We start from the raw sequence: 27,777 nt of genomic DNA, 5'->3' as shown, positions 1-27,777 counted from the left end.
ACCCCTCTCGCTCATCATGTTTTTCTTGCATACCCCTCTCAATGGACCACTTTCTCCACATTAACTTAATCAAGATGTTAGTCAAATAAACAGTGTGCTGCCATCAGACTGAAACTTTTTGTCTCTTTTCAGTGTTCAGAAAGGAAATTGAGAGTTACTATTGATAATAAACATGAAGCATATCTTTACTCATGGCCAATTACACACAGTTCTGATCCCTGAATTTTTAGTGGGTGGACAGCCCTGTACAATGTGTCACCAAGTCTGTGTCACCCCAGTTACAAAACACTCCGTTGTTTTCTATATCAAGGGGGAAAAAGCAGATTATGAGATACCTTGGATTTTAAGATACATCCCAATTTCAGATGTGTTCAAATGTGGGGAAAATATGTGTATCTTATAGCAGATGGAATACAGTGAGAATTAATTAAAATGGAAAGCCCTAGGCTGGGAGTGGTGGCTCACACCTATAACCCCAGCACTTTGAGAGGCCGAGGCGGGAGGATTGCTTGAGCCCAGGAGTGTGAGACTAGCCTGGGCAATATAGTGAGACCTTGTCTCTACAAATAATTAAAAAATTAGCCAGGCATGGTGGCATGCACCTATGGTCCCAGCTACTCGGAAGGCTGAGACAGGAGGATCGCTTAAGCCTGGGTAGTTGAGGCTGCAGTGAACTGTGATCGAGCCACTGCTCTCCAGCCTGTGCGACAGAGTAAAACCCCATCTCAAAAGAAAACCAGTAAAATGGAAAGCCTTCCTGGTTATCATCTGTTCCTCTCCTGGCATCCCCCCAGTCCTCAACACAGCTAATTGACAGAATGGTGAGAGGTGTGGGTATGTATGAGATGTGCCTCTGCCTTGGGGCTGAATGTGTAACTCAGTCTCAGGTGTTGTATACTCTGTGTATGTATGAAGTTGTGGAACTGAGTTGAAACCAAGAAGGGTGGTGGGAGGTCCCCTGAACTAAAATTTACACAATCGAAGTTTCTGAAAACAGAACTTAGGAATTTTCTTTGGGTTACATTGATAAGATTCTTGTTACCTTTTGAAGGCATGATCAAAGAGGGACATCTGAGGCTCTGCATGCCCCTCCCTGACCTGACCCGTTTGTAATGGCTCAATGCTGAAGAGAAGATGCCAGCTCTTCTAAGTTCATGCCTCTGCTTATCCGTTTTCCAGTGACCACAGGCCTCAGATCCATGGGGAATCTGTTTCCTCCCCTACCCTAAAAGGCAGCATATTAAATGTTATTGATAATTTCATTGTATTCAGGATTCTACCTAATTATTATTCTTCGTAATCTGAATGACTTCTAACCAACTGTGTGTCTCCAGCCCTAATGCTGTAAAAATTTTAAGCAGAGGGATTATGGTATTTATTTTCCTGGTAAAGATGTGCGCTCACACTTTAGGAAAAGCTATTTCCCAGCCAGGTAAAGCGACAAAAGAATTGATTGAAAAATTTCATCTTTATATTAGCGGCATTTTCCCTTATAGTTACACTGCTTTCTTTCTTTTTCAGTTTTTGGGAATAACGTTTCTTGGAATTGGACTGTGGGCATGGAATGAAAAAGTAAGTTGAATATGAAAATGCACACATTGTGGTTGTTAGAGGTTGCACACCATATTATGTATTATCCCCGTTTCTCTTTGACAGCCACAGAATATAAACATGGCTCTTTAACGAGAAAAAGTGTTGGTGGAAGATTAATGTCATATTCTCAAAGACACTTTAGGAATTGTGCCTAAATTGATGACTGCATCAAAACAATTACTGAAGTAACAATACAAGTGCTCAACAGAGAATGTACCTTGGAATTTGATCAGTTAGCCAAAGATCGATGTTCCTATGGGATATTTTCTCACTCAGGCACAAGAATTCCAGTAATGATTATAAATATCACTAAACCACCTGTAGCCTTTTTTCTCTTCTTTTTTTGTTTAACCCTTTGGAAGATAACTCAAGCCATAAAAAATGATTTTTTTAGTATGTTACATGATAAACTATTAGCATGTGGATTGAAGGAAGTGGGATATAACTTCATGTTTGAGTATCAAATACACTCATCGCTAATGTAAATAATGGGGATGTTTGGCTGCTGGTGGCAAGTATTAAGAAATATACAGTTTATGATAAAATACAGTATAATAAAAGAAAATCTGGAAATACAGAGTAATCTATGTGACAGTGAAGATACGGTGTTCTGGGCAGTTTCTGCTCTAAGCAACACACTCATGCAGACACCGCCTGTGTCCACACCTCTCTTCCCATCACACCCTCTGATTTTTCTCTACAGCTTCCCCTACTGAGGTCACCACTGGAATTCAGCAATGAATATAAACCACCCTCCCCTTTTTCCTTCCTTCTTTGCAAATGAAATCACCTGCAGCATTTTATCTATCCTAGTATCTGGCTATACACAAAAGGTTTATTATCTCCCACCCTAAGGACAAGGGGATGTATAGACTGGTTAAAAGTGGCCATAAACTAAAATTTAGCTTAAATTTTCCCAGAAGACCATTCTTTGATCCTGTAGGTATTTCACCCTCTAGTCTGACCCTGGTCTGAAGCTGAGCGTTCCTTTGAAGTGGTAAGTGCATTAAGAAAGGAGAGAAAAACTGGGGAGGTCCAGTGAACAAAAGCCCCTCAGAGGCCAGTAGGCATTTCCACAACTGAAATAATGTTCGGACAGACCACATAAAACAAAACTCAGAGCAAATCCTTAGTTTTGCAAATGAACCATACTATATTTATTTACAGAATTCTTCTACAGAATGTAAAATGTTTTATGGAAAATGAACCACTTTTTAGCAACAAGAGTAACTGGAGCTACCTGGAGTTTTGAGGTAGGGCAGTAATTATGTATGAGATGAGACAAATTAAGCTCCCAAAACCGAGATAATTTCATCTCTAGAAACTTTTACACTGAATAATGGTTGGTCTTGTCTTGGATTATGGTTACCTTTTGCCTCAAGCCTATTGTGAGCTTGGAAATTTGTGGAATCTGGGAAGTTGGTTAGATGCCAGATAACATAGCTTTTTATAACTCCTTTAATAAGAGTCCATTTCTATCTGCTTTGAAAAAATTCTGGAAGGCATTAAATGAACTAATTGTCTGTTCTAGCAATAAACAGCAGTTGGTAATTTTGACGTTTTTAAAATTTTCTCTTTATGAAACATAATTATCTTTTTGTTTCATCAGTTGCCTCAAATGTCTCTTCTCTGATAAAATCACAGACTTCTAAAACTGGCAGTGTCATACAAATATCAGAGCAAGGGGATGTTGTGGTCTTTAGGGAGGGATGAAATAGCAGTTCCTTTTTTGTAAGGGCCACCATCAGCCAGTAGAAGATTTCTCTTGAGATCCGAAGTTAACCTGGCCAAGGTTACCCACCTCTATGTAGCAGAACTCCATAAGCAGGGAGCAAATAGAGGCAGCAGAGGGTGAAGCCGGTGTTAACCATGCACTAGCCCAGTTTGGTGAGTGCTGGCCATGTGGGGCCTGAGTGTGGGGAATACAATGAGGGATGCAGAGTCCCTGTCTCATGGAGCTTGCATTCTACTGGGTCACTAACGAGAAGCAGTCACTGCCCAAGTATGTTTGTCCAGGTACTGGTGAGTGCTGGCAGGAAACATCAAGTTAGAGAGTGGTGGGAAAAGGAGTCTTTTAGATGAAGTAGTTGCTAACAGCCTCTCTGAGGAGGTGGCATTGGAGCAGAGACCTGGATGAAGGAAGAAGGATCTGCAGGGTACCGGGGGAAGAACGTTCTAGGAAGAGGGAATAGCAAGTGCAGTGGTCCTGAGGCAGGGACTTTGGTGACTCCAGGGAACAGCAGGAAGGCCAGTAGGCCTGGAAGGGAGAGAGCAAGGACAAGAAGAGGTGGGGTGTGTTGCCAGACAGAGGCCGGACTGGGCAGAGCCCTGCAAGAAGTTTGGATGTATTCTAGGTACAAGAGGAAGCCACTGGAGCATTTTGAAAAGTCTAATAAGACTTTTGTTTTAAGACCACTCTGGTTGCTGGGTGGGAAAAGAGCACAGCTTTGCGGCTTTGCTGTGGACTGAATGTTTGTGTCTCCCCACCCTCCCAAATTAATTTGCTGAGGCCCTCATCCCCAATGTGATGATATTTGGAGGTGAAGCTTTAGGGGGGAGGTAATTAGGTCATGAGGGCAGAGCCATCATGAATAGGATTATTAATGCCCTTCTGATAACAGAAGAGACAAGAGAGATTATTTCTCTGTCTGCCAGGCAAGGACATAACCAGGAAGAAAGCCCTCACTAGACACCGAATCTGCTAGCACCTTGATCATGGACTTCCCAGCATCCAGAACTATGAGAAGCAGATGTTTGTTGTTTAAGTCACCCAGTCTGTGATCAGTGTTATACAGCCGACTAAGACAGGGGTAAACAGACCTGAGTTCAAATACTGGCTCCTCCAGTATTTGAGATGTGTGGAACCCACACATGTCATCTGTGTGATGTTGGCCAACTGAGTTAACTTCTCTGAGATGCCCTTTCCTTGTTTGGCAATAGGTATACTATTCTCACCTTATAGGAGTGTTGTGAAGATTAAATGAGACCTCCCTCAACACAGTGTCTGCTGTAAGGCAGATGCCCACTGGAGACATGGCTTCCTCCCCTGGACACATGACCATAGGCTGTCCGCTCTTAATATGGGGCAAGAACACAAAGGTAGTTTTGAAAGCGGCCTCAAATTGTGGGAGACTTTCAGACTCCAATCCATGGACCAGAGAGTTGGTTTTGTTCTGTGGTCTCTTGAGGAGGATGTGAAGTGTGTTGATCTCCTTGGTAACTGCAGTGACTGCTCTCTCAAAGCCCTTTGGGTTAATTCCTGAGTTGGGCCAGGCCTCTGCTGGAGTGAGTTTTCAAGGTGTACCCCAGCCTGGTAGAGAGTGTGGTGGACACTGTGCACCTGCTGAGCTGACACCACCAGCCCATGAATCAGTACATCCCCCAGACCCAGATGTGGCGACATTTACTTATAAGAGGCCTGGAGGGTAAATCCCCAAGCCAGATCATAGCTGGAAGGATGAGATTTCCACTAGAAGAAACACATTTTCTTAACAGATAGGACTTTCAACATATTCATGTGAAGTACAGAAGCATTGAAAGCAAAAATGATTACCCCATACTTAATATCAGTCTGAGTTTTAAACCTAGGACTAATATTGCAGTTCAACATTAAACATAATAATTTAAAGAATTCATTTTGTCTGAGTTTTAAATCAACTGTAAAGATGCAAAGGATGACTGTCTCCAGGGGAAGCTGATTTATGTACAATTGTTCACAGATCATAGGATCTGCTGTTTGGAAGGAACATTAATAATTATGTGACATGAATCACCTCCACAACACCCATGACAACATCCAGTGATAGTCAGCTCATTCATTCAAATAACATTTATTGAGCACATAGCATGGGCAGGGCTTGTGCTGAATTCTAGGGAAATGTGGATGAAGTAACATAGTTTCAGTGCTCGTGGAGTTTATCCAGTTGTAGGAAGGGTATGTGCATATACATAAAATAATACATTGCAATAAATGCTACTTAGGGGTGTGTGTATGTTTATGGTTGCCACAGCAAAGTGCTTACCATTTCCGTCTCTTTAGGTTGCCCTTCCTGTTGGAAAGACCTTCGTTCCACCAAATTAGAATCATGTCCCACTAGTTTTCACTCACTGATTCTGGATCTACCCTGTTGGATCCCACAGAATAAGTCTTTCCACATGTTAACCCGGGAAGTATGTCAGGGTGAGGTCCTGGTTCCTTCTGAGTTTCCAGGCTAAACATCTGCTTCTCTCTAGGTGGTCCTTGCAGGATGTGGGCTGGAGCCCCTTGTCCATTTTGTTGGTGCTCATCTGGCCCCCCTCTGGTGTGTTTTCTGCACCATGGAGAGGAAGCTTTAGGGGCTGTAGAGAGTGTGGCTGGATTGCGTCCTTTCTCCCCTCATCAATCTAGCTTAGGATCCACTGTAGATTGTGGTGTTGCAGCTCACTGAGAATCCCAAGTTGGTTGCAGACCCAACTGGTTACCCCATCCACCTCACCTATGGCTGATTTTCAGAGGCAGTCGCAGGATTCCACAATGACACAGTGATATTTCAGCCCACCTGTCCACCTGCTGAGATCGCTCCAGAGCCTCCATCTAGCATCTTCCCCATTCCGCCCAGCTTGGTTTCAGCTGTACATTTTGATCAACCTCCTCCCTCTATTCGTTCTGCTAAGGCAGACTGTCCATTTGCCCCACCATGCCACCTGGGAAAATTCTGATTCAGTAGGTTCAGGATAGACACTGGGATGCTCTATTTTAACAAGCCTCCTAGAGTGTTGTGACTGCGGTCAAGTTTAGTTATCATTGATAAAAGCCAGTGATATGCCATTGAGCAGGTCAAGGACAGAGCCCAAGGACATGTCACTAGAAATTTCCTTTGGGGTTGACACTTACTCACTTATGTGTGCCCTTGGGTGTCATCAGTCAAGCAGTTTCTAATCCATCTACTTGTCATTACATCAGACTATATTTCTGTGTCTTGTCTTTGTAGATAGATGGTATCTTTCACTTTTTCACTGATTAACTGGCCTAGGCACTTAACTGAACCTAACATTTTCTTATTGAACCCATACTGGGTCCTGAAGCACATCATTTTCTCATCCAGGTACTTGGGAACCTTTATCAGCAAAGCAAGGACTAAGGCATAATGCATCACTCCTCAATTCTAGAAACATTTTCCTCACTTGGCTTCCAGGATATCACACTCTCCTGGTTTCTATACCTCACAGGTGGTGCCTTCTCACATGGGTTTGCTAGTTCCACCTCATTTCCGTGACCTCTAAATTTTAGAGTGCCCAAGGCTCAGTCTGAGCCTTCACTCATCTTAAGAAATTTCGTCTAGACTTGGAGCTTTACACGCCATCTGTCACTGATGACGTCCAAATTAATATGTTTGCTTCCAACCTCATCTGAATTCTAGACTCGCATAGCCAGTAGCCTACCCAGCATCCACACCTAAATGCCTAGTGGGCTTTTGAAACTTAACACATTCAAAACAACACACCTGATTCTCATGCCCTCCCAGCCTGCTCTTCCCAATTGCAGTAAAGAAACAACTCCAGTCTTCTACTTGCTCATTCCCGACACGCTGCTTTCTTTTCTCCTCATACCACATTTGGCCCATCAGCAAATACTGTCAGCTCTACTTTGAAACTATATTGAAAATAGACCTCCCTAATACAGCACCTAGCCCACTGAGCAGAGCAGATACCTACTGCTGGCTTATCTGGCCTGGAAACTCCTTAAGGACAGGAGCCTGTCTTTGTCCTTTATTCTCAGTTCCTAGCACAGTGCGTCCTACACAATGGATGCCCAGAAGCTGTTTGTGACTAAGCCAATGAGAATATGCAAAAAGAGATTTATACATTGTAAAATGCTACACAGGAAAAAAAAATACCGCTTTTTATAAAGGAGTTGCATTTGCACTTCCCTGACTTCTGGATCCTCTCGAGTTAACTTTAAGAGAATAACATTCTGTTTCATAGGTGGGAAACCAAAGCGCAGAGATGTTAAACTGGAAGTCTAGCCCTCTCCCTCCCAGTCCTCTGGCCAGTCCCCCATCATCCTCCACTGCCCTCACTAGGCTGGGTTCTCTAGGGGTGGTTGGAAGGAAAGAGCTGGTGGCCAGTGCTGATCCCAGTAGGGAGAATGGGAAATTAGAGGAGCTCTAGCCGCCATATTGCTTTTCTCCTTGGCTTTGCTGTAGATAATGATTCTTCTTCCTGGAGGGTTTTTCCCAGCCCATTATCTGATTTTAGGTCTCAATGCAGAACCCTCCAGTTCTTCCTGTCACAATTATACAGGAGACTCATCTTGGAAAGCCTTTCCTTATTTGCCCAGAAAGGAAAACTCAGTGAAATTCATTGATTCAGGAATGTGATAGCAGTACAGGCCAGTTTCTATAGCTGGAGGGAGGCAATAGAGGAAAATGGTTACTCCGATGACTTTAGCAGAAAAAAAAATGGATTTCTTAGCATTGAAACTATTTAAGGAGACATTTCTGAGATGCTGAAAATACTTCTATGAAGACTTGGTTTTATCGACTGAAAGTAGATTGCGATTGTCTTCCTCAATTATCCCAGTGATTCCCTCAAGTTCTCTGTTGTATCTAAAGAGCTGGAAACCGGCCAGGCACGGTGGCTCACGCCTGTAATCCCAGCACTTTGGGAGACTGAGGCAGGCAGATCATAAAGTCAGGAGATCGAGACCATCCTGGCTAACATGGCGAAACCCCGTCTCTACTAAAAATACAAAAAAATCAGCCGGGTGTGGTCGTGGACGCCTGTAGTCCCAGCTGCTTGGGAGGCTGAGGCAGGGGGTGAACCCAGGAGGCAGAACTTGCAGTGAGCTGAGATCGCACCACTGCACTCCAGCTTTGGTGACAGAGCGAGACTCCGTCTCAAAAAAAAAAAAAAAAAACGAGCTGGAAACCAAACAGCTCATGGTAAGTACCTGGAAGCTATGTGATCTGATGTGCTCTAATCAGTAATGTTTCACACACACATGAAGTATATGGGAAGAAAATTTAATGTTTCTCTGTGTATTCCCCTTTAAACTGTATTCAGTGGGGTTTCTCAGGGATGCCAATTTAGTTGGGTCAAAATTTCAATGACTTTGTTGTTCACTCTCAGATATCACAGTCCTCCTGTCACTGTGAGGCACAGATCCAGGCCCAGTGATTAGACAGGGCTGGATAATAAAACTCCAAACCTAACTTTGCATTAAAATGTTCTCCCTGCCGAACCCATCTGCCTTGGCCCGTGAGGAGGGGAGGGAACATGGGCCCTTGCCCTCTGTATCTTCCTACTGGCCCCTGGCCCTCCCCAGATGCCTCTGCCCACCGCCTGCCCAGGCAGAAGCTGGGGTGGGCTGTGCTCTCTGGGCCTGGCGGAAGTTAAAGAGGAGGGTGTCCTGGTCTTTGTGAAGCTCCCCTGCTGAGTCCCTGTGCCTAGTGGTTTCCTTGAGCTTGGTGGCTGTCTCAATTCTAGGTGACCTCCTGGCAGCCCTGCTTGTACCTGGCCACCTTCCTCAGCCAGTGCACCTCTGAGCTCTGCCCTCTGAGGTCACTTCTTCGCACGCCTGCGGGCAGCCCTGTCTGACAGCATCCAGGATGACCTCAGGCCGCCTCTTCCATGCTGCCCCCGTGTTTTCTCTGGGACATACTCATCTGGGAGCGAGGTCAGTCCCCCCAGAACAGCCCGTGCTTGTCCTCGCCTGCCTCTGATACCAGAGCAGCCGGCTGGCCCTTCTCTCTCTAGGTTGCCAGGGCAGGAGGCAGCCCACAGGCCCTTCCTAGGCAGAGTTGGGCCCTAATGGCTGTGTGGGTAAAGTGCAGAGAACTACTTCAGAGCTCCCGGGAGGTGCCCTTGGAACTCCTCCTGAGGTTTAGGGTGAGAAAGAGGCTGTCCACACCCCACCCCCAGGCCCCGGGCAGTGGTGTCACAGCACAGCAACTACTTTCTCCAGAGAAACCTTGCTTCCCCTCTCAGTCCTCCTCTGACCCCTTTGTCCCTGCCATATTTCACCGAGGCACACAAAAGAAAGATGTCCTTTGCTGGCGGTGGTGGAGGTGGGGTGTGGAGGGGAGGTCTTGTCTCCTGCTCACTTTGGTTTTCAGATAGTGATCAGTGAAACTGGAGGCAAGAATGTTATAACATCGTATTGTGTATTTTTCTTAAAATTTTGGAAACACATGTATGATGTTACGTTGGAAATAAGAATCCTCCTGCCCAGTGCTACCCCATCTTCCAGCAGTCGATCACAGGGAGTGGTGTGAACCCTGCTCTGGGGTCAGGTGGCCCAGGCTCAGATCCCTGCTGTGTCACTTCCTGACCTGGGCTACCTGGGCGTGTTAGTTCCTCTCCGTGTCTGTCTCCTAACATGGGTAAGAGTGCCTGCCTGGCTGGTTTCTGGTGAGGGTGAAATAGTCCAGGTAGCCTGGTGCCTGACTGGAGTCACTGCTGAGCAGTATAGTTCTTTTGGTGCCGCTTTTGTTTGGGTCTTCAGCAGATCTCACCTGGATCACCCCAGAGCCTGCCAACTGCTTCTACAGCACCTGACTGCCACCTGAGCGGGCTTCTAAGTTCAGAAATGGCCTGGAGCTTCCTCTGCTCCAAACACCTTCAGATGCAAACCCAGCCTCGCCCAATCAGCCTCTTCATCTCCTCTCACCCCTTGTCATGTAGAGGCCCCACTGGGCCAGATCCTGTCACTTTGTCTCCAGTCTTGCTGATAGGACCTTCTGCCCCTCCCCATGCACCCCCATAACACCCACTGCTTGTGCCTCTGCTCTGTGCAGTCTGTTCTTAACCATCTCCCCTCTAGACTCAGCTCCTGAGGGTATCGCTGTATGTTTTGCTAGAAATACCCTTGACTAACATAATACCTGGCAACTCACAGGCGATCCTCATGAAAGTATTTGCTCAATAAATGAACGAGTCGCATATCTTTGAGGTCCTCAAATAGAGGATCACCTGCCGCTAGTCCAGACTTCACGTTTTTTCACTTGAGTTTTGGGGCACCATGATCAGACGCTGTTTTAGCTCAGGCTGCTGTAACAAAATACTATAGACTGGCCTAAATCACAAATATTTCTTCCTCACAGTTCGCCAGGCTGGGAAGTCCAAGATCAAGGTGGTGACAGATTCAGTTCCTAGCGAGGGCCCTCGGTTTGCAGCCACCTTTTTGCTGTGTACTGGCATGGTAGAGTGAGAGAGGGTCTCTGGTCTCTTTCTTTTCTTTTCTTTTCTTTTTTTTTGACAGAGTCTCTCTCTGTCGCTCAAGCTGGAGTGCAGTGGCGCGATCTCGGCTCACTGCAACCTCCGCCTCCTGAGTTCAAGCAGTTATCCTGCTCAGCCTTCCAAGTAGCTGGGACTACAAGGCACATGCCTGGCTAATTTTGGTATTTTTAGTGGAGACGGGGTTTCACTGTGTTGGCCAGTCTGGTCTCAAACTCCTGACCTCATAATCTCCCCGCCTCGGCCTCCCAAAGTGCTGGGATTACAGGCGTGAGCCACTGCGCCTGGCCTCTTCCTTTTCTTATAAAGACATGAATCTCATCATGGGGTTCCCACCCTCATGACATCTTCCAAACCTAATTACCTCCCAAAGGCCCCACCTCAAAATACTACCATACTGGGGCTTAGGGTATAAAAATGTGAATTTGGGGGAGACATGAACGTTCGGTCCATACCAGAGCCTCTATTAAATCTTTCAGCTTAAACTTTACACCTAGGCAGGAATGTTTCTAGGTATGTCTCCCGTCTTCTGAATGTAAATGAAACTCTCTGGAATGGCTGAGAGCAGGGGTGATTTCTGGAAGGCTGCCCTTTTGCATGTGGCTGTTTCCATGTTGATGGGGCAGTCGCTCCCACCAGAGCGGGTAGGGATGGTGGTTTCCCTGCCTGTGAGCAGTGCCAGCTGATGGAACTTGGTACCACTGGCCTCCCCAACAGCTACTTGATTGCAGGATTTTGTGGAGACCTGAAAGATGACCGCCCCTCCTCCTCCTCCTCTCCTCAAAGGCAGGTCATGGCCACTTTTTAATCTGCAAAAAAAGCATTACTTGAGTTTCACTGATGACCTTTTTTGACAAGAAAAAATGGGAAGGAGCCATGCATCTTTGAAACTGCTAGTCGTCTTTTATCCTTGTGTCTCTTTGTCAGGCATGAACTAAGCTGCTCTTGCTCCCTTAGATCTCCCTGGACTGTTCAGGCCTGACAAGCTTTCTTCTCATTCCTAGTCGTCGCTCTGGCCTCTGCAGCAGTTCCTTAGATAGACGGATGTTTGGAGTTTTACAGAGTGGCGGAGCATCTTTGACAAGTTTTTATAGGGACAGGTTCCTCTGTGGCCCTGTGGTCTCCATTTGGTCTTCCTGTGTATACTGTTTAGAACCACATTTCCAACTCTCCAGGACCACCCCTCTCTGAGTAGCTGTATTTCCTTTGAAATGGCATTCCTTGTTACCCTTTCTCGCTAGGGAAATGCTTCTCTATCTCTACTCTAGGAAAACTGTTGTCAGGAGGATCTGGTTTATGGAGGGGTGGGTGAATCAAGAGCCAGTCTCATAAATCTCAGAGGGGTCCATCTGGCCTAGCTTTGGGTGCACATTTTATAGGCCTGTCTCTCTCTCTCTCTTTCTTATCCAGCAGTTGGAAGGAATGTGCTTGTATATGCAAAAGCAGAAGAGTCCCAGACCTTGGGGTTTATTAATGCTATTTTTGTATTTCTTTTCTGTGTGGGTTGAGAGAAGAAGCTTGCCAGGTGGCACACAGAGGCTTCTCTGTGCTGGTGATGAAAAAAAACCACAGACACTCCTGAAGTTTATTGGTGTGGAACCCTTCTGGAGTTTTGTTTGCCTTTTCATTTCTGCGTGTGCATAGAAACCTCTTTCAAGAAGAAATAGTTGCTCAGAACATATTCCTTTAATTGCAGAAGCATGGGGAAGAAGCTGCTTAAATTCCAGAGACAGCTGAATGAATAAGGCAGTAATGAGGAGAGGGAAGCTTGGCTGGTTTGTCTTTTTTTTTGAGACGAAGTCTATCTCTGTCACCCAGGCTGGAGTATAGCAGCATGGTCTTGGCTCACTGCAAGCTCTGCCTCCTGGGTTCACGCCATTCTCCTGCCTCAGCTTCCCGAGTGACTGAAACTACAGGCACCCGCCACCACGCCTGGCTAATTTTTTGTATTTTTAGTAGAGACAGGGTTTAACCATGTTAGCCTGGATGGTCTCGATCTCCTGACCTTGTGATCCGCCTGCCTCGGCCTCCCAAAGTGCTGGGATTACAGGCATGAGCCACTGCGCCTGGCCAGTTGGCTGGTTTTTCACATTCTGAGACATACTATATTCATCAAACCACTGAACAGCCGGATCTAAAGGGGATAGAACATAGTTTAGCCACTGGAAGGTCACTCTGGAGTGGTGACTGACAACCAGTGTGCCAATCAACGCCTCAGCAACAGAGGTATCCTTTCTCCTGGTTCCATGTGCCACCATCGTGGCAACACAACTGCTAATTGGCAACACCACTGCTGTCTTACCGCAGTCACTGACTCCTCCCTGCTCTCTTCTCTGCTGCACCACTTCTCAGTACCCTAAGCTTCCACCACTCATGACTTCTGCCTACTCCTGGCTTCAGCTTCTTCATGGCCTCCCCCTTCTGCCTTTTCTCTCCATGTCTTAGATTATTTCCAATTCTCCCCACAAAAAGATCTTGTTAACAAGTCAGTGATGGTCACCTCTGTTAGGCATGATCATCAGGTGTGGCCATGGCTTTCCTTAGAGGGGGTCAGGCAGGGCAAGGAGCCAGAGCAAAATAGTTTCTTCTCCAGAGCAGTTGGGTTAGACACTCCTGGGTGCTTCTACAGTGTCTGGTGTCTTCCTCTTGTTCTAATAATTATATTATTAATGTAATAGTGATAACTGATGATGGCAATACACTTTTATTGAATTCTTACTATGTTCAAAGCACTTCACATCGTGTTTGGGTTTACTTGGATTGTCTCTATCATCTTCATTATAACCTTAGAATGTAGAGTACCATTTCACAGATACAGAAATTGAGGCTTAGGCAGATGAGGTAATCTGCCTAAGATGACACAGGTAGTAAGTGTGATCTTAGGCAGGTTACTTCATCTGCCTAAGCCTCAATAGGGCTTAGGATTGGGTTTCAAGACAAGCTAGTCTGTATTATCGTGTCTGTCTGTCTGTCTGTCTCCCTCATCGTCCAGGCTACCCCACTGAGTTTTGGATTTACTTGGATCCCAGGGGATACTGGAGGTGAGCCACATTGGCTTAAGTACAGTTCAGGAGGAGGTTGACTCTGGAATGCTCTCTCTGCGCCACTCTAGAGCAGGCTAGTCTTAAGTGGCTGAAATATCACAGTCTCCCTTGTACCATGATGGGTGCAAATGGATACATTGTTGCTTGTTGGCTCTCTAAACTTCTGTTATAATGCTATTGCCTCAGACATGGACCAGTAATGTGTCTTATTTCTTCCTAGACATATATTGGTCTTTTTGCTAAGTTAGGAGAGATGCTGTCTGGTTCCTAGTGGATAATGGAAATCTCCTACTGCAGAATCATCTCTTAAAGGCTTCAAATGGATAAGCCAGAGCTAGTTGTCCAAAAGCTAATTTGCAGAATGGACAATTTGTTGAATATATTTTTTCTTTCAACTTTTTAAATTGACTGCTATTCATTTTGTCTTTATAGCAGCATTTTATGTTATGGTCAATTTGTTTTTTGCCTCTGCTGCCTGCTGCAACAACAGCTGTAGACTTTAGAGGCAGGAGAAGAGAAGATTAAGGATGCTAAGAAGAATATTGACATAGCATATAGTCTGCGTATGAAGAATTCTTATGAATACATTCATTTATATCAGTTCTTACTAACAGAATCTTAATGTATTAATAAGATACATGTATAGGAATTCTTCCCACACAGCATTCTGAATCGATCATCTTGAATATATTTTTCTCATCACCTGCAGTCTTGGTCTCTGGCTCTCTCTCTTTCTGAATCTTTCTCTTTCTGCTACTACTGTTCAGAATCTCACTTTCATATGTCAGATAAAACAGATGGAAATAACTATGTGTGGCCCATTACTCTGCTTCTTGCTCATTTATCCTCGTTCCAGTTAGATTCAGCTTCATGGGATATTTTCTGATGTTATGTGCAAAATCTAGTACCCTTGACATCTTTAGCCCCCAGGGCTTGCTCTGCTTTTAGGATTCAGGTAGGAGAAGGATGAGAACTTCCTATGGAATATAGATGCCAAGCTCTGTGTGTGCCCTTGTGGCATAAACAGGTACAGAAGGGAGTAGTCGAATAACATTTTGTATTTATTTGCTTATTTATGTTTTATTACTTTTTGAGATGCAATTTCACTCTTTTGCCCAGGCTGGAGTACAGTGACGTGATCATAGCTCACTGCAGCCTCCAACTCCTGGGCCTAAGTGATCTTTCTAACTCAGCCTTCCAAGTAGCTAGGACTACAGGCACACACCAGTGCACCTGACTTATTTTTAAATTTTTTCTAGAGATGGGGTCTTGTTTTATTGCCCAGGCTGGTCTTGAACTTCTGGCTTCAGGCAATCCCACTACCTCGGCCTCCCAATGTATTGATTTTTTTCCGTGTTTGAGGTTTTAAAAGTTGGTATTTAAACTCAAGGGCTGAACATTCAAGTTTACATGAAGAATTGGAAGTTAAACCATGTTATGCATTATTTGTCAGTAACATAGACAAAGCACCTAAAAGTTCCATAAAGGTTCCCCAGAACTGCTCATTTCATTGATGACGCTGATTCATAGTGAGTTAACATGAATGAAGACTGTTTACACTGGCTTAATTACTACATTGACATGAAATATCAGCCAGCTGGGGAAAATGACCATTTAAAACCTGGTGTATCCCTTTGCTCCCTATACCCACATTTTTTCCCAGCTTTGGCCACGTGTGTGTGTTTCTGTGTGTCTATGTGCATGTCTGTATGTACATGTTTACATGCCTGTGTGTGTGTGTTTACATGCATGGAGGACTGAAGCATAGTTTATTCAAAGCTTTTGTGTTGTGCAGGACTTCTTAGATGCAAATGAAGACCCAAAGAGAATGAGTGTAAGCCATCAAGGGAGTGTATCTAAGGCTCCTGGAGTGACACATAGAGCTCTAGGGCAGGCCTCAGGAACCACTGGTCTGGGAATTTATAATGCCATCTGGATTTTCCCTCCCTACTCTTGTTCTTTGTTTCTTCCTGAGCACTGGTTTTCTACTTCTCACTGCAATCTGACTTTCTTCACGTGGTAAGAAATATGACGTGCTTCACAAGGCTCTGGAGTTTGGCATTTTAGAGTCTCAACCACTAGAGAAAGGTGCCTGTTCTAAATCCTGGCACTTGAGGAAGGGAATCCAGGCTTCTCAGGCCTCACCAGGCCAGTGGGATCGTATGAGATCCTGGCAGCTCTGAAGGGTCATGGAGTGAAAGGAGGGGCAAAGGCATCCTTACAAGGAGGAGGTGGTGCTGTTCCCAGAAGAAGAAGCGGGGGCCTTAGGTTCCCAGAAGACTAGGTGTCTGCTGGTGATGTTCTTGCACATTCCTAAGGATTTACCGTGAATCTGAGTGCCTGTTTTAAATTACTTGGCAGACTTAATTGTAATCTTAGATTTTTTTTTCTTACAGCTTCTTGTCAACAACAAGGTTTAATTATAATTACTCTTCAGCAGGCATATACTAGCGCTTCTTACTCATCTGTCAAATTGAGCTTAATGAAATGAAAAAGTCCAGAGAAAGACCCCATCTTTAGGACAACAGAAGACTGAACAGTCAACTCCCCATCGTTTTTGTAATCCAAATCACTGTTGTCAGGATTATGTTCAGCTTTTTGGTTTTGTTTTCTTTTGTTTTTTTTGACAGAGTCTTGCTCTGTTGCTAGGTTGGAGTGCAGTGGCTCAGTCTCAGCTCACTGCGACCTCTGCCTCCTGGGTTCAAGCGATTCTCCTGCCTCAGCCTCCCAAGTAGCTGGGATTACAGGCATGCACCACCACGCCCAGATCATTTTTGTATTTTTACTTGAGACGGGGTTTCACTGTGTTGGCCAGGATGGTCTCGATCTCTTGACCTGATGATCCGCCCACCTTGGCCTCCCAATCCCTCCATGTAGTCAAAAGCAATAAAACTGCTGCTCTTCAGCGAATGTTGGGAAATTGTGCAGAGATGAAAGAGTAAGTCTCTTTTTCTCTCCTGCTAGGTAAGTAAGCCTAATCCCAAGGGGAAAAATACTGGCTGTTGGGCATTGACTTCCACATTCACTTCTTGTGTTTCAAGATTTGAGGTAATGATGATGGTTAATAATATATTCTTGAAAAATGCTGAGTGGATGTGAAGTGTTCTCACCACAAAAATGATAACTATGTGAGGTAATGCACGTGCTAACTAGCCAGATTTAGTCATTCCACTATTTATGTATACACGCACCTCAAAATATGGACATGTACAATACATACAATTTTCTTTTTCTTCTTTTGAGATGGAGTCTCGCTCTGTCGCCCAGGCTGGAGAGCAGTGGTGTGATCTCGGCTCACTGCAAGCTCTGCCCCCGGGTTCACGCCATTCTCCTGCCTGAGCCTCCCAAGTAGCTGGGACTACAGGCGCATGCCGCCACGCCCTGCTAATTTTTTGCATTGTCAACAGAGACAGGGTTTCACCGTGTTAGCCAGGATGGTCTCGATCTCCTGACCTCGCGATCCGCCCGCCTCGGCCTCCCAAAGTGCTGGGATTACAGGCGTGAGCCACCGCGCCCGGCCAATACATACAATTTTATGTCCATTTCAGTTTTTTAAAAATTTAAAATAATTTAAATAGATAGATAAAGGATATATTCTTTCCACTCAGGAAAAAAAAGATTTGAGTTAGTTTTCAACTGATAACTACATGGGTCTATTCTGGATTCATTAAAAATACAGTTCTTGGTAGTCTTTCCTATGCTTTGTGGGAGATTAGTTCCCCTTCCCACTCTGTAGTATCTGTTTGCAGCTCTATGTTTGGCAGAATTTAGGAGTAAATAAGTTGAACCTGCAGTCCAGCTCAGCCCCCACATGATTGTTGTTTCCGTGGAAACAGTTGAAGGCCTCTCAATTAAAAATGCCTCTGCAGGCTGGGGAGAGTAAGTATTAAAATGAGTTTGTCTGAGTAGGCAATTTTCATCCTCCAAATTAAACCCAGAGAGTGCAAATGATCTAGGAATCTCCTGACAGTTGGGATCATACTTCTTTGTCTTCGGGGGAGGGATTATTTTGATATTCGGGCATAGGTATGTTTGCTAGCTTGCTGCTTGCTTTGCTGAGTTGTGCAGATCATTGTCTTTGTTACCCACGGAGCTCTTCGTGTACAACCATGGGTCATGGGCGAGGGTTTGGGAGCAATCTGATCTTTGTTCAGACTTGTGAGCTGCAACTAAAAAGCCCATTAAAAATGGATGAAATCATAGAACACTCTTAAAGTTGAAAGGAATCTTAAAGGTCATTAAGGCCTAATTTCCCATCCACTTTGGAAATCTTTCCTAGAATGCTGTTGACAGAGGTTCACAGCATCAGCTCCCCTGTTGGGGAATCCCATATTTCTCAGGGCAGCCTTCTTTGGTTCATTGAACAGACTTGGTGATATTGTTAAGGGGGTCCGTGTTCTTAGAGCTCCCAAGATGGTGGCGGCCGCTTCCAAGATCGTGGCAAACCTCTTGTTCTCTGACCTGGGGTTCTTGGCCTCACGGATTCCAAGGAATAGAATCTTGGGCCATGTGGTGCGTGTTATAGCTCTATTCAGCTTGCTTGGGATGAACCCCAGGCGCTTAGCCCATGCAGGAACAATGCCGCTCCTCTAGCCCGATTGGGAGCGGCAGTGGGCGCCTTGCTGGATCAGGAGCACAGTGGACACCCTGCTGGATCTGGAGGGGTGGAAGTCAGCGGTGGCGTCTACAATGACGGCAATCAGCAGTGGTGGAGGGCGAGCGAAAGCTCAGTTCAAACCAGAACAAACACGGACCAGAGAGTGTGCAGTTGCAAGATTTAATAGAGTGAAAACAGAGCTCCCATACAATGGGAGGGGACCGAAAGGGGGTTGCCCACTCCCAGCTCGAATGCCTGAGTTTATATCCCGATCACTGTCCCTCCCGCTGTGCTCTCAGGCAATATATGATTTCACTATTTGTTTACCTCCTGCTTTAGCCTGATTTGTATTTTAGTGAGCCCTCTTTACTACCTGATTGGTTGGGTGTGAGCTGAGTTACAAGCCCCTTTTTAAAGGTGGGTGTGGTCACCTTTCCCAGCTCGGTTTAGGAATTCTTAGTTGGCTTAGGAAATCCAGCTAGTCCTGTCTCTCAGTATTAGAAATGCCTCTTTATGATAGAACTGACATTTCTGTCAATTCTGCTACTGTCACCTCTTCTTTCTGGTGCCAAGTTAACTGTGTCTTATTCTCCCATAATTAAAATCTTTTAAGAATGTTTTCATGTATCCCCAAAGTCTTCTCTCTCTTCCCGTGACTGAGAAGGTTCATAACATGAAAACTTCAGGTACTAACATCTGTGGTTAAAGGCATTCTTGGGGGAGAGGCTGGTATCCTAACAATCCTGGGCCTTTACCACTGTTGCTTGGATTTTTTATTTTAAGTTTACTTATAGAGAAAGGGTCTCATTCTACTGCCCAGGCTGGTCTCAAACTCCTGGCCTCAAGTGATCCTCCTGCTTCAGCCTCCCGAAGTGTTGGGATTACAGGTGTGAGCCACTCCACCCAGCCTGTTGCTTGGGTTTTGTCTGACTTCTCTGGCAAGTTTTTTCTTAGCATCATGTGTATAGGTGTAGAATTGGTTTGAGTATTTCTGTGTTTTCCTTCAACCTTTTCCCCCTGGAGTAAATATTCATAGTTTGCTGCTTGGAAACCCAAGAAACAAATTCAAACCTTCGGTCTGTGCAGCCTCGTGAAGGGTGTGGTTGCCTTCTTTGATGTCACCTCAGAAGTTAATGAATATACCCTCAATCCCAACTGCTTTAATAGCCTTTCAGCCATTTGTCTGTGACATTAAACCTTAGACTTTTTAAAATTAGGTTTAAGTTTTACATTTTAAGAGTTCTTTATTCCCCATATGCATTCTGTTCTTAATATCCTATTATTGTTCATAAGTTGACACACCCCTAAAGGAAGAAACAGGCATAAAAATAGAACAAATGAAATATGCTTCTCCAAATGTTCCTACCTGCAACCTTTAAATGGATTAAAACTTAAAACTCCTAAGTTCAGATGTTGATTAGTGCTGACTGGGATGTACTGGGAAGCAAGTGTGTGGCCCCTGCTTGGTACTGAAATAGATATTGTATACTGGTTTAAAAGAAGCAATAGCGTCTGTCACCTTCAGCCAGTCACCAAACTGCTCTGAGTTCCATTTTCCTCAAGTATAAAATCAGATGATTGCTTCCTGTTCTTACAGGTTATTGGGAGTGCTTTGAAAACAATTTTTTTAATTATTAGGGCTTTACAGCAAACTATACTGTGATGCTCTGGAGGTATTTTGATTTGAGAGTACCAAACAACTTCAATAAAATTAAAATATTGGTGATATTGACTGTTTAAGGCCCATGCACATCCACAGTTTCAAAATAATCTTGTGACATAGGTTCTGGGTGGTATTTGATGTAGTATCACACATAAGGGAAGAGGGGATTTCAGTAAAGAAATGTCATTGTTTGTGGAAAAGTGAAATTACTCAGGGTCTGTTTGGTGTTCTTGTGGCAGAAGAATAAGAGTTGAAAGTGAGGAAGTAAATTTTGATTTATAAATCTTTTAAATTTCAACTCAAAGGAAGGTGGTAAGAAATACCTCAATAGCAAGCTTCAGAACAGCCACCAGAGCAAACCATACAAGGCTTTTGGGATCTCAGGCTAATAAAAGTCTCCCATGAAGCTCAAGAGTAAATCCTGAGGTACAATATTTTCTTGAAAAAAAAAAAAAAATTTGTGGGTGTTTGTAATTGGGACCGGCTGCTGTGTTAGTTTTCAGCTTCTAGCTCGACCCTATTTCCAGAGAAATGCCTATTTGCAGTAGGCATTTGTCTAACTTCTGCGTGTCCTGGGTCTTAAAGATGACCTCCCGCTTTCTGGGGGGTCATGGAGTATGTGTGTTTTTTATGCATCTGTCTTTTTTTGTTTGTTTGTTTTTACTGAAGACCACTTATATTTGCAGACATTGAAACCAAAGGTAACACCACATCTTCTCCTTACAGGGTCTGAGGACAGTTTCTTGGCAATTTTTTTTCTACATATAGTTTTCCCAAAAGTATGAACACATTTAGACATTGGAAAGAAAGCAGTTTCCCTCCCTCCTTCCCTCCCTCCACCCCTTCCTGCCTTCCTCCCTTCCTTTCCTCCTCCTTTCCTTCTTTCCTTCCTTTTCTTTGTTTCTCTCTTTTCTCTATCTTTCTCTCTCTTTCTCTCCCTTTCTTTCTCTCTCTCCCTTTCTCTTTCTCTTTTTCTCTTTCTTTCCTCTCTTGAGTGTTCATCACATACCTGATAATCAGATGCCCTCTGAAGGTTTTCTTTGGGAGGGGAAAGGACAAATGCGATAGTCTTTACATGTTGGAAAACTGACCCCACATCCTGGTGCCTTGTTGTGTGTTCTTTTCTGCTCCCAGGGAGTTCTGTCCAACATCTCTTCCATCACCGATCTCGGCGGCTTTGACCCAGTTTGGCTCTTCCTTGTGGTGGGAGGAGTGATGTTCATTTTGGGATTTGCAGGGTGCATTGGAGCGCTACGGGAAAACACTTTCCTTCTCAAGTTTGTAAGTATCCCACTGTCTACTCTCAGATTGAGAGCCAAAACGTTACCTTCCATCAAGGGGTCACCCTATCTACAGGCAAGACAGTGAGCTGTACCAAAGGCACTGGCAAAAGTAGGGCCCAGGTCATTATTTTCTTTTGAGAGAGCTCTCTAGCCCTGATTCCTAGTCGTGCCTCCTTAATAAGTACACCACCACCCCCACGACTGCACTGTGCCATCCATGGAGATTTTGTGCATATATATCACAGACTTAGATTCCATTCCCTAAGATATCTTCAGGACTAAGGTAGGTATATGTGTTTTTCTTCTAAGTGATTCCTCCCCACCATTTTAATGCACATAGTAAGTGGGGAGCTGTGCAGGCCGTTGGTTTGGAGAAACCAGGCAAAAGCACAGTGACTGTGGCCTGTCCAGATTAAATCTGTTAAGCAGTAGGTTTTGCTAAATATGGCGAAACACTAAAAAGTAAAGCTCCTTTGTCCTTAACTGGTACAAAGTTCTCCTTTGTAATTTTTAGATGTGGTGGGGTTGGTGTGATCACTGTCTGAGTGAATGTTTGTAGAGGAGAGTTTTCACCAGGGGGTTCATTGGTATTTAAAGTTAAAATAGAGAATGAAATGTGAAAGCCTTTGTGTTGGAGACTTCTTTCAAAGGAGAAAAAAATGGCATGTGCCATTTATGTATCTTAAATAGGGTTGTTGAATGTAGCCAAATGTGCCTGTCAACGTGGAGCTTGGCACTCTGGTGGGCGTCTGAATCATAGCCCTCTATACGAAGCATCCATTCCCCTTTCTAAGAACAGAGAAAGGATCCAAAGCACCCACCTTCACTTGCTGAGGAAGGATGGTAGAGATTTCTGGAGAACGGTTGCAGTGTGATATTTCCTGTTACCAGAATTATTCCCAACTTTTATTGACACATCATCATCCAGGGACATTTTCATTAAAAAAAAAAAAAAATCCGAGAAGTAGTCCAATAGTCATGTAATGTGTGATTGTCTTCCCCAGCATTTCTGCCACATCATCCTCCAGCATCTTTTCTTAAACATCCCTGAGAAAAGGGTACACGCTGTGCCCCACCCAGGGCAGCCCATTTCTGAGCAGCTCTGGCTCGGAGAAGCTTTTGGAGGCTATTTAGCCTGAAAATTAGCATGACTCATTCTAACAAGGAAAACCAAGGGGTATCTGGTCTTACAGATACGTTCACAAGCAGCTGGTTCTCTCTTGTGGATACACTGGACCACAGTGGCTGTAGCTAGTTTCCTAAGACTCCATCTGCCTTATCTGCCAGATCCCTCCTTTGCTACACACACACACACACACACACACACCCCCACACTCTCTCTCTCTCTCTCGCTCTCTCTCACACACACACATACACACACAACCAAATGCTTCATTCTTCACCTAGTCAGAAACCTGGGGAGCCCCCAGGAGAGCTCTGTCACAATTGCTACCTGCCACCCTGCCAGTCTTCTTGGCATGAGGCATCTCAGTGCTCCCGTGCTCAGCTCACCTCGCCAACTTACCTCGCCACCTTTCCTGTAGCCTGACTGGGTCGTGGTCATACTCATCTGTTGCCACTATTTTATCGGTTTCAGCCTCCATGCCCCAAAATGTGGGATCCTTTTTTTTTTTTTTTTTTTTTGAGATGGAGTTTCACTCTTGCTGCCCAGGCTGGAGTACAGTGGCGTGATCTTGGCTCACCGCAACCTCTGCCTCCTGGATTCAAGTGATCCTCCTGCCTCAGCCTCCCAAGTAGCTGGGATTACAGGAGCCTACCACCATCCCTGGATAATTTTTTTATTTTTAGTAGAGATGGGGTTTCACCATGTTGGCCAGGCTGGTCTTGAACTCCAGACCTCAAGTGATCCACCTGGCTCAGCTTCCCAGAGTGCTGGGATTACAGGCATGAGCCACTGCACCTGCTCAGTCCCGTTAATTGTGATTTACTTTAATATAGTTTCATTTATAGTGGTAACCCCTTTAATATAGTTTATCATTTCTTATAATCGAAATGTCTAGTGTTGACTGAATAGGCAGAAAACTACACATTTCTCTAAATCAGCACCTTAATTTATAAAGTCTCATGTTGGAAATGAAGAGAATTATGTTGTTTCTTGGCTTTTAAGACTTGAAAAATATCTTAAATGGCCTCTCTCCATTTAGTACAAACAATAAAAACTGGCCTGGAATAATCTTCGAACAGGAGGTATGAGATAAGTAGTAAGTAAACGTCCACAGGACTCCAAATAGCTCCAAAGATCTGATGTCCCTAGGAGAACTGCTGAGGGAAAATTCAGGAACTAAGGTACTGCAAAATGGAAATAGACCTTCTTAGCTGACCGAGGCTCTAGGATGAAGCCTGTGAGTCAGTCTCTGCACCTTTGGAAATAGAGGAAATTAGCTCAGCAGGGCCTGGGGCATGTAGGTATCAGCCAAATATTTTATATGAATTGAATTTGGACTCAACTTTTGGTATGTATATTATGTAACATGAAGAGAAAATTTACCAGGGGAACTGTAAAATGCAATTAACCTTTATGGAGGTGAGAACAAAAAGCAAATTAAAATCTTTCCCTGACTTGGTATTTCCTGCGTGTGCTCATGCATGATAGCTATAATTTTGTCATTTCTGTACTGTGATAATTCATAATTCATATTTACATGCTTAAGGTGGTACCTAATACAGGGCAAGGAGTTATTTACACTGTAGGGTAGGCATTGAGCAGAAGTGGTGTGATACTTTTTCTGGTCATTTTTCTAGATTGGGGAAAGTTTAAATTGAAATTTTGGGCATCACTGATGATAATTAAGAACTGTTTAAATTCCATTTCTGGTGAGTTCATGAAGGATATATAACCAGGAACTCTCGGGAAACCCGAAGGGCTGAGCTGGAGGGTCTAGAATTGGGGCCTAAACCTGAGAGTCCAAAAACTTTGCCAAGCGCTTATTTCCACCTTCCACCCCTCCCCCCATGCCCTCACAGAGCAGTACTCGGCACCCTAGACAAACACTGAGAGATGTGCAGACATCTAATGTCTGCAGATCCCCACTCCCTGCCCTAGCCTTCCTAATCATGTAAGAGTGGGACATCTTTGAAGGCAAGGGGTATGGTCTTATTCATCCTTGCTTCTGCAAAGCCCACCTCCCTCAGGGCCTGACCCATTGTGGGTCATTCAGTAGATGTTTGCTGAATGAATAAATGTTTTTTGTCTTTTGTTCTTTTAATGAGTAACTGTTGTTTCCTTTGCACCACTCCCCAATACGTTTTTCTCTTGGCCAGCAGCTCCTTGTCTGCTTGCTGAAGATAGAACTGCAGACCACCTGAACACCCCCTGCCTCCTCAGCTGCTCACTGTTCTGCATGTGGCCTTGAGGACCTCTGCCCAGCAGTTGTGGCACCGTGTCACCCTCTCTGCTGTTGTCACCAGAAGTTTACCCGCAGTGTACCCTCTGTTCATTGTACCTTCTCTGTTCAGTGTACCCTTCACAGCTCATTTCTCATAATCTATTTTAACAACAAATTTTGAAAAGGTTAAGAATACAGGATGGTAGGAGGTGGAAAAAACAGTGGGCGTGAGCAGTAAGTCGATATGACTAAGCTGAGACTCTTCCGAGTCTTCTAGATGGAAGGGAAATTTCTCCAGAGTTACGGGCAGTTACCACATTGCCTCATGGTCTTGAGCCCTTCTTTTAGACCTCTTGTTGTCTACATTAAGCACAAGTCTCCCCTTGGCTGCATTTTGATGTCACTTAAAAGGTTGCTGGGGCCCATGCTTCCTAGAGGAAGGCAAGCACAGCTAGCATTCCCAGGAAAGCCTTCAACTCAGGGGTTTCATTTTGTTTTTATGATGGGAAATAACTTTCATTTCACAGTCACTGCCCATCCCACTACTTCCTCTTTGACCCCTTCATCTAAGATGAACACATCTGTTACTTTACCCTGTATAGTAGGTGCAAAAGAGAATTAAAATGGTGTCTGAATCCATAAAAGGAATATATCACGTAGAGAATCAAGGCCACAGTAACAAATGACAGGCGATCTTAAAATATTGGGATAATCTATCTTTCAAGTTACAGAAGCTTACTAGAGATGATGTCAGGTCATTGTTCAAGCATCTGGCAGTACATTAATCATGAGAAATTCATTAGGCCTTAATGTGGGTCTAATGAGAAATTCTTATCCATGTTTGCTTATGGGCTTTGTTGGTTAATTACCAAATGGAACACTAGAAACCCTAAAATGTGATTATGAAATGATTTTTAAAAGTCCTTTCTTGGAGTGTAATATTCTATTAATGAATCAGCAGAAACTGAAGATTATCTACTTTGGAGATGTATAACAATCCAATGTAAATACAAACCTGTTTGGAGAGTAACCATTTAGCTATATATGATCAAAATAGCCTTATAACTGTTCTCTGTGTGTCTTTCGTCTTAGTTTTCTGTGTTCCTGGGAATTATTTTCTTCCTGGAGCTCACTGCCGGAGTACTAGCATTTGTTTTCAAAGACTGGATCAAAGACCAGCTGTATTTCTTTATAAACAACAACATCAGAGCATATCGGGATGACATTGATTTGCAAAACCTCATAGACTTCACCCAGGAATATGTAAGTTTAAAGTGGTTTGTTTTCCAGTTGAAAGTTCTCTGAACGATGACCCCAGTGAATATCCCTCCTGGTTTCTGCATCTGCCAGCTGGAAACTACCTGACTATTCTGCATGGGTGTTTGTTTGTTTATTATTTTCCAACTTGCTCTATGACTTACAGGATTTGTATTCTAAATGGAAATGTCCTATTTTCACTTGTTTCAACTTCTGTTAAGTTAGAGGAACAAAGAAGAAAATGCTTGAGCAAAAAGTTCTAATCACGGCTGTCCTTTCCTATTTGCATTTGAGGAACATTGTTTTGCTCCAGGTTTAAAGTTTTAGTTGGTTATTAAATATGGATTCTTTCTTATCCCTTGCCCCCTTTTTTGGTAATCCTTGATATTTCACAGCTCATAATATTCTACTTAACAGAATCATTTGCCACAGAGTTCCTAAAATGTGCCTATCCAAATATTATTATTGCACATGCAGTTAAAAGCAAAAGCTTGGAAACTCCTAAGTCCTCGTAGCTTCTAACAAGTGAAGAACCGGCGCGGTGGAATCCCGGCCACTCCCTCTGGTCCCTGAGCATTGGAGTCCAAGCCACTCCCTCTGGTCTCTGAGCACGCCTGTGAAATGGCTCCTTCAGTGCCAGCAAAGCAGCAGATGTCCTGTTTCACTCAGAATGCAAGGGACCAAAAGACACAGGTCTAGTGCCAAAATCTGATAAGGGACCCTGGGCTCACAGGACCTTGACCTATTTCCCGAATAGTAAAATGGAAATAATACTAGCTACTATCTGACTCACAGGGATATTATGACACTCATGAGACATACATGTTTTTATATTCGGCTTAGGGTGGTAGGGTTCTACAAACTTGCAGGTCTTTATATACCTGCACTGAAAAGCCGGGCAGGCTGAGCTTGGACTTGGACAGTGGTGTCTGTGGCATTTATGTATGTGGCAGGGCCGGAGGGCAAGCAGAAGCCCAGTGAATGGTAGCCTTCTTGGGGTTGGACAGTTTTCTGCCTGTGATGAAGGGAGGCAGCAGCCATGTCGGCATGCGTCATGAGGGAGGCCAACCCCTTCCTTAGGCAATCAGGACTGAGCTGGGTTATGTGGTTTTGTTCAGTGGCAGCAACATTTCGTCCTGGAGTAAGCTGTACCTTAAGTGGGAAGTTAAGCCCTGATTCATGTCCTCAGCTGACTTCACTGTTTTATTAGGTCCTAATGGGTGCGGGCTCCCTAATAATCCTTTTCCAGGCATTATTCCTGACTGGATTGCATGACACATTGATGGAGCTTTGTGGGCACACCTTGAAATGCACAACCCAAGCCCTGGAGGGACCATGTTATCTTGGAATGCTGTGTACTTTATATGGAGATACTACAGTTTCATGTGACTTTCTTTTTGCATCATGAAATGTAATGTTTAGAAGTAGCTATTGGCCCAGAAGGTCTTCAAATGGTTGAGGGTTGATATTTATTTAACTCAGAGAAGTAGAGAAAGTGCATCCCAGGGAAGTGAGGAAAGGGCTTCTGTATGCTACCATTCCCTGGACTTCTGCTTGCCCTCTGGTACTGCCTTATACATAAATGCCACAGACACCGCTGTCCAAGTCCAAACTCAGCCTACCTGACTTTTCAGTGCAGGTATATAAAGACCTGCAAGTTTGTAGAACCCTACCACTCAGGCCCCATTTAAGAACCACTGAATTTAACTGCTTGTTTTATGATATTTTAATTGGAAGACTGACTTTTTAAAGTTGAAAATGTAAAACACATGCTCTT

The 27,777-nt window shown here is 44.2% G+C and overlaps 1 protein-coding gene across 2 annotated transcripts in view; it reads left to right on the top strand.

The window, feature by feature from the left end:
- Positions 1-27,777, top strand: part of TSPAN5 (tetraspanin 5) — a 181,380-nt gene that overhangs the window by 145,011 nt on the left and 8,592 nt on the right. The window contains exons 2-4 of one of the 2 annotated variants that reach the window (XM_011933010.1): positions 1,522-1,572; positions 21,248-21,394; positions 25,836-26,006. In XM_011933010.1, coding sequence (XP_011788400.1) covers positions 1,522-1,572; positions 21,248-21,394; positions 25,836-26,006 — 369 coding nt within the window. The remainder of the gene's footprint in view (positions 1-1,521; positions 1,573-21,247; positions 21,395-25,835; positions 26,007-27,777) is intronic. The other variant, XM_011933016.1, reaches the window with a different exon arrangement.

The sequence above is a fragment of the Colobus angolensis genome, unplaced genomic scaffold (genome assembly GCF_000951035.1).
Source record: "Colobus angolensis palliatus isolate OR3802 unplaced genomic scaffold, Cang.pa_1.0 Scaffold123, whole genome shotgun sequence".
In the NCBI taxonomy this organism is placed as follows: Eukaryota; Metazoa; Chordata; class Mammalia; order Primates; family Cercopithecidae; genus Colobus; species Colobus angolensis.
The sequence above is the reverse complement of the archived record's forward strand: the minus strand, read 5'-3'. Positions and strand labels throughout refer to the sequence as shown.